This window comes from Nematolebias whitei, chromosome 6 (assembly GCF_014905685.2).
Source record: "Nematolebias whitei isolate Nwh7 chromosome 6, NemWhi1, whole genome shotgun sequence".
Lineage (NCBI taxonomy): Eukaryota > Metazoa > Chordata > Actinopteri > Cyprinodontiformes > Rivulidae > Nematolebias > Nematolebias whitei.
In genome coordinates this window covers 7,146,014-7,153,692 of record NC_056503.1, presented here as the reverse complement: position 1 = coordinate 7,153,692, position 7,679 = coordinate 7,146,014, and the positions used below count along the sequence as shown (strand labels likewise).

General features: G+C 41.4%; 1 protein-coding gene across 1 annotated transcript in view; it reads right to left on the bottom strand.

Annotated features, from left to right (window-relative positions):
• Positions 1–7,679, bottom strand: part of LOC119410487 (ephrin type-A receptor 4) — a gene marked incomplete in the record, with an annotated part of 104,369 nt that overhangs the window by 806 nt on the left and 95,884 nt on the right. The window contains 5 exon segments of the mRNA XM_037677366.1: positions 1–138; positions 2,798–2,994; positions 3,366–3,515; positions 3,603–3,812; positions 5,621–5,682. Of these exon segments, the coding sequence (XP_037533294.1) occupies positions 1–138; positions 2,798–2,994; positions 3,366–3,515; positions 3,603–3,812; positions 5,621–5,682 (757 nt within the window).

Here is a 7,679-nt window from a genome sequence, read left to right as displayed (position 1 = left end):
GTTTCTGGCGTGGTGTAGCCGGCTGCAGTGAAGTTGTCGCTGTATCTCTCCATGCCGATGGCCTGCAGCCAGTCCTCCACTGTGCCCACAGCCGAGGATGCCTCTGGGCTGCCTGGCTCCAGCAGCGTGGCGTTGGGCCTGTGGTGGGTGGACAAGAGAGAAATGAAGCTTCATTTTTAACACTTAGGCTTTAAAGGATGGGATTGCTTTCACATTTGGTCTGCTTTTACAGTCAGTGTTTGAAGTTGGAGCTTTTTATTTCAGGTCATAAATCAAAATGGAGACCAGTGATTTCAGTTTTTGACTTGGAAGGTAATTATATCTTCTCTAAAATGCTACTGATTCACCACAACTACATCAGTGTTAATGGAAACAGTTTCTTCATTTCCAACTACGCTGCCATAATGTGACAGTTACACTTTATCTGATGAGAGACGCCGACCCGCAATGTAAAGACCATCACGCTACATTTCTTTCTAGCTTTTCCTCTTTCAACGAAGTCATACTTTCAGGTATGAATTCATTCAGGTTCACCTCTGTTCTGTGTCTCAGACATGTGGGGGGGGGGACTCAGAGACTGAGCCAAGTTCAACACCGTTCCATTACGCTGAGGCGACACAGTTCGTTACTTCTCATTTTACAGAAAACGTGTAAGTCGAGCACACTTCAGTGAGTTTTATAGCACAACATTTTCTCTTAAAATTCCCATAAATCCCATTTGAATCCCTCTTCCCACTTTTTCACTACTTTCACCATTTTTTGCTGCTATGAGGTATTCACATGCATGCAGAGGTAACTCTGGATCGCTGTTGTACGGTTTTATTTCATACTCCATCCATCCATCCATCCATCATTATCCGCTTCTTCCTTTTATGGTCATGGGGTTCACTGGTGCCCATATCCAGCTATCACTGTGCCAGACGGGGACATCCTAGACAGGTCTCCAGTCCATCACAGGAACACACAGAGACAAACAACCATTCACTCTCTCACTCACACCTAGAGACAATTTATAGAGTTACCAGTCAGTCTAACATGCATGTTTTTGGTCTGTGGGAGGAAACCGGTGTACCCAGAGAAAACCCAAGCACCACAAAGAGAACATGCAAACTCCACCCAGAAAGGTCCCCGGCCGGGATTTAAACCAGCAGCCTTCTCACTGAGAGGCAATAGCTCTCCCAACTGAGCCACCGTACTACCATACTCCAACTCTCTCTAATATTCTCGCCTATTTAAAAAAGGATCTTGAGGTGAACTCTATTTATTAAGTCATCTCCACTCATTAGGTGGAAAATGATATTCTTTAAGCTACACCCCCTTCTAGTTCTGTAACTGTAAAAATCCCTTTTAGAAGATTCAGCCCTACTAATTACTCCATAAGGACTCCCGACTCGCTCTCACTGTGTCCCATTAGGTGAGCATGCGTGACAGTGCAACGCGCTCACGCACTCGTTAAACTCCAACAGACTCCCGCTTTGTGTTCTTTGAGTCTGTAAACACACGCGGGTCATTATGAACACGTTTAGCTGCTGGAGAGCGGTGGTGCTGGAGATATAGGGCCATGTTTGTTTTAACTCGGCATTACATCGTAATTCTCCCCCGGTCAAAGAGGGTACATTCCTGAATGTGCAGCACCATTAAAGCTATTTTGCAGAGAAATCCATTAGAGAGGGTATTGTTGGGCAGAGAAGAGCTGTTAGATAACGTGTAATTGTAAATGGGTTGGTGTGACCAGTCGAATGCTAAGTGCATTGTACATTTTGCTGTACTTTGTTAGTCTAGCAGCTAGTGTGTGATTAATAACGTATTTGTAGGTTGCATGTGTAAACAACCTTGCTGCCCCTTTGTGTCTATGAAGTCTTTTAATTTTCAGCTAAGTGTACAATAAACTTCACACCCATGCAAAGGTTTAATTTAAACGGTCATGGAAATAACTAAACTTTTAAATCTTTACTAAATGGAATAGTAGTTGCAAGACTTTTTCCACTTATCTATTTTTGTCTGCTGACTCAGCAACGTTACTGCCTTTAAAATGTATTCTCGATGATGATGATGATGATGATGATAAGATAATTACCATTAAGGGATTGTAATGTGACGGGTGTTCCTGAAAGTCTGACAAATTGCATATGCATCCAAATTGTAAAAATATGATTTTAAATGTGCATTATTATAAAGTTTGTTATATCATTTACCATCTGATTTTTAGGTTTTTAAGTACGTTTGATTTAGTTGAGGGCAGCACGGTGGCGCAACTGGTAGAGCTGCTGCCTCTCAGCGAGCAGGTCCCTGGTTCAAACCCCGGTCCAGGGGCCTTTCTGGGTGGAGTTTGCATGTTCTCTCCGTGCATGCATGGGTTTTCTCCGGGTTTCCTCCCACAGACCAAAAACATGCATGTTAGGCTGATTGGTAATGCTAAATTGTCCCTAGGTATGAGTGAGAGAGTGAATGGTTGTTTGTCTCGTTTGTCTCTATGTGGCCCTGTGATGGATTTGCGACCTGTCCAGGGTGTACCCCGCCCCTCGCACAGTGATTGCTGGACATGGGTGCCGGTGACCCCCGTGACCCAAAATGGAAGAAGTGGGTAAAGATAATGGATGGATGGATGGATGGATGTAGTTGTGACAGTTCCACTCTATGTTAAAAAAAACATCTTCTCTCTTTGGAGCATACAGGAATCCAACAAGCACATTTATCATCACCACCAGTCGGTGTTGTCTGTGAACAAGGGCTCATCCTTTTATGATGTTCTAGATTTAAAATACAAATAATTATTTTAGTATCCATTTTCTCTCACCTGACAGCGGTATCTCCTCCGGTCCTCTTCAGGGTGTTGGGGTTGCGGATCAGTTTGTCCAGCATGTTGACAATCTGTCCAAACTTTGGCCGGTCGGCTCGCTCTCTTTGCCAGCAGTCCAGCATGAGCTGGTGAAGTGCCACAGGACAGTCCATGGGTGGGGGCAGCCGGTAGCCCTCATCAATAGCCTTGATCACCTAGACAGAAGACAAATGATGTAAGTGGCTTTGTCTCAGAGTTTAATGGTAATTTTACTCTAGGCTGCCTGATTGCTATGTTAATTTAAATTAATTACTTTAGAGACCTCCCTAAGACATTTGTTTATGCCTAAATTAAATTTTTTATCATTATGAAGGAAACTCCAAATACAAATTTAGAGCGTAATAAAGAAAGAAAACACACTGCTGGTGTTCTATGACCACCTAAGGATTTGAATATATAACCAGGTTAAATTGATGAAGGCTTTTTTAAATACTTGTTGACAGTACACAGCTCTGATATTCCAAACTAATTTAAGCTGTCTTTTATTTATGAGCTTCTGTGTATAATTACATTTCTCCACACTTACGTCCTGGTTACTCATGTCCCAGTATGGTCGCTCTCCATATGACATGACCTCCCACATGACAATGCCATAGCTCCACACGTCGCTGGCTGAGGTGAACTTCCTGTAAGCAATGGCCTCTGGGGCTGTCCAGCGGATGGGGATCTTGCCACCCTGTAATTGAAATCTGGACTGATTAATTATTGCTGACAATTAAGGTGACAGGCAGACACACAGCTGGGTACACACACACACACTCACCCTGGTGGTGTATGCAGCTTCAGGGTCATCCTCCAGCACTCGAGACATACCAAAGTCAGACACTTTGCAGACCAGGTTGCTGTTGACTAGGATGTTACGAGCTGCCAAGTCGCGGTGAACATAGCTCATATCTGACAGGTACTTCATGCCAGACGCAATGCCACGAAGGATGCCGACTAACTGAATAACTGTGAATCGACCATCGTTCTTCTGCCGAACAAATAAAAAAGAACAATATTAGTCTTATAATCGAAGTCCTTTAGACAGGAGCACACTAGAGAAACAAGTTTTTGACGAGTACGCCAATGTCACCAATTATTAAGGGATTTGAATAGTGGATGTATGCACTTCATGAGATGAGTGTTTTTCTGGACTGGAACTGAAAAAGTAATGCAAGTAAACCTTAATGTTTTTGTTGCAAAGTATTCAAGTGAGTTCAAGTTACACTGTCTTTAAGAATAGAGAGAGTTTTTTGTTTTTGGTCCGAGGCAGCGTAGAGTTACAGCGAGTGGAGGGAGCAGCTTTATTCACCATCAGGCGCAATGGCAAAGTAAGGGGCTCAATTTTCAAAAGGGACCTTTTTCTAAGCCTGGATGCAGCCGCACACTAAAATGGAAGCCGGTTCCTCACTTATTTTTTTCTACAAGTTATCCAACTCACAGGGTATATATATATATATATATATAAATAACAGGTCTCTCTTGTAAATGAATCCTCGAGGCTCATTGAGACTAACCTGTATAAATAAAGGTTAAATTGAATATACATATTTGGCTGCAGCAGTTTGGATTTGGAAATGGGGACCCAATGTTCAAAATGAATCTTTCTGATGCTGAGATGGAGGCACCCACACACCAAAATGGAAGTCAATGACATGCAAGGACAGACAGAAGGAGGGTATTTACAATTCCCCCATTTCGCTTTGCAATATGACACAAAAAAGGCTAAATGGTCAAATAAACACTGCAATGTACTCTATGATGACTTTATGTCAAGCAAACAATTGTTAAAGATCTTTGAGCTCATTTTTAAACACATTGTTAGATGTGTCTGTTATGTAAAAATGGTGGAATGCACTAATAAACACAATCTAATAAACCAGTTTCTCATCCATATTACGTTGGATACTAATGCAGCTCATTTTAAATTGAAGTCTTGTCAAAACAAAGAAACTATCAAAATGCAACTATTGCCATGTGATTTTAAGACTTTATGTTTTCAGGTTTAGAAAAATAGAAAAATATAGTCCAAAAGCACGTTTAGGCTGCCTGCAGGCTCAGGCCTCCATTGCAAGAGACTTGTAGTTTCAAAAGGATTTGCTTGGTTAAATAAAGGTTAATAAATTAATTAATAACAGAAAAATAAAAAATAAAAACTATAAAAACTGTACATTTTATGTGACATACCAAAAATCCTTTGTAACCTGGTGTTGCTTTGTTGAAAATAAGATTTTTACTGTAAACGTTTTATCAACTGTCTTTTTTTTTTCAACCAAAAATTAGGTAAAACTTGTATGATGTTAATAATAATAATATTTTTAAAGAAAAATTAATTTGGCCCAAATCAAAATTGGCAAGTCCAAGCTTTTTTTTTTAATCTGTAAAGTTAGCCAAAGAAACTTCACTCACTCTAAATATTTTTATTTGTTGGTCATAAAAGACAGTTAGTTTTTTGTTAAAAATTTGCATTTTGGAAAAATTTGTTTTCATTTTAAACCTAGGCAAGTTTTATTTTATTTTTTTAATTAACTTCACTCGCCCTCTACACGCCTTGTAAAACTAACATCAGTCAAATCAAGTGCAGTGAATGGAAACCAAAGACGAAGCCAGTGATGCAAACTCCTTGTCAGAAAAACTGTGGGTCGATCAAAGCGGATAAAGATTAAGACCAATGTTTGTGAACCAACACTTGTTCTTTCAGCAGATGACATTACAGAGATAAGATAACATCAGCAGGTTATGGTTGTGTTGCACACAAACACACATGCACTCGTGCACAAACAGACGCACATGACTGACCCTCAAGAATGCATCCAGTGATCCGTTTTCCATGTACTCGGTGATAATCATCACTGGCTTACCTAGAGAGAGAAAGAGCGAGTGGGAGAAAGGCAGATGATAATGTTGGTAAACGATGCACATCATAGCTCGACGCAGGAGGCTGGATCTTAAGGGAATCTCTGAGTATGTGTGCATCTGAATCTGTGTTAGGCCGTCCATCTCTGTCCCGTAGATATTTAATTAGCTCTGTGTTGCAGTGGTCTCCCTTCATTCAACACATTCAACGATGTCTCCAGTAGAACCAAACGCCACGGCATACACTCAAATATGAACTGACATTGGATGCATCATACAACATCTGATCGAGTAACCCACCCAGACTCGTTACTTGTGTCCTTCATTGCCCCTTTACCCTCTCTCCAAATCTCAACGCATCTGCCACTCTGCTAGTTCTTCATCTTTTCCCCTCTCTTCCCCCCTGAACCCTGCCACTCCTCTCTGGCCTTTTTCACCCCGGCTCCCTGCCTTCCCCTTTTCTGTCTCCCTTGAGGGAACATCTGTGACTTTCTCTGAGTCTGGGCAAGCAGCAGTTTGGGGTGAAAATTCCCTGGTGGGTCTCTTGTCTGTTTTTGTCCCTAAGGATGAGTGGGTACTGAAGGGGAGAGAAGGGGCGAGGGGAAAAAATGAAAATAAGGGTGACTGATTTGTTTTCATCCCAAAACGGCAGCAAGTTGGTGCCTAACCATCTATGGTGGTGACACATGCCAAAAAGTGCTGCCACAAATCCTTCCCAGGAAATCCCTATTCTTTGTTTCATTTCAAGTGGAGTGGTTAAGGTGGATTTAAAAGCTTTTTTTCTTTGAGAAGTGCTGACTTAAACCTGCTCTTTAGAAGTGAAGCTGTGTGAAAAAAATCTGGTGTGCTTTTGCAGAATGTCAAAATCAGCAGAGAGCCAGCTGAGCAACTGGCATCTAAGGTCTAAAAACTGAAATTCCTTCTCTCCAAAGCAGACCTCTGCTATGCCAAAAGGCCGTCAGACACCATTTTATCTGTCGTGTGATTGGCACTTTATTAATTACCAAGGATGTTGGTGATGCCCCAAAAAGAGGAAGTGGAGCTAAAGTTGGGGGAGTGTGTGGGGCACTTTTTGTCAGCCATCTTTGTTCTCTTTGTTGTGTGTCTCTGCCCCAGGGCAGTGAATGATTGACAGCTTTGCAATCAAGTTCGAGGAGCGTCTGACCCGCGACCTTAAACTCTCGCCTGCATGGCCCCGCCCTCTTCCCTCCAGTCCATTTGCATGCTAATTCCTTGTTTACTGAATACGTCCCGCCGCCTTTGGCAATGAACTCTAGGCAAGGGCTGCATCAGAGAACCAATTATCAGCTGCCAACAAAACTGTTGGAAGTTTTGGGGGAGACCCAGCAGGGGTCCAACATTGGAGTAACGTTGTGCAAATGTTCTCTGGGGGCCCAAGCAATGCATGCAACAAAGATTTGGCTTTCAAGAGTAGATCATAAATTAGCATTTTTCTACTTTATGTAAATAAGCTTTTAAACATATTACATCTTGATTTCAAGCTCTAATAGAGGCTAAATTTTAATTAGAGTGACATGTAACACCATATATACAGACTTAGAGATGGTAGACTGCAGAGAGCGGTGGTCAATGACAGATTTTTGCACATTTTTGTAGTATAGAGCCTATTTGGAGTTTCTCCATTATTAATGAGCCTTAATTGGCTCTGTTGGACGTGCCAGCAAACTGAAGCCAATCTTAATTCCTTTTAAGTTGATTGTAATGGAGAGTGGAATGCAATTCAAATAATGGATTTTTAATAGATTTCACTGACACTCTAAAGTGCGAAGGATTCTTTACCCAAATATTGGATCAAGTTCTCAGAAAGTGGAGGCATGGAGTAGTTGTTTATTTATTGTATGTGTATTTATTTCATGCTGCTGTGTTCATTTGTGCTCATCTGCTCACACAGACTCATGTTCATGCTGCTTTTCTTCAGTGTATTGTTTTTGTACTATTTGTACTTAGTGTATCTTTTGTTTCAGCGTATTCTTAGTTCATA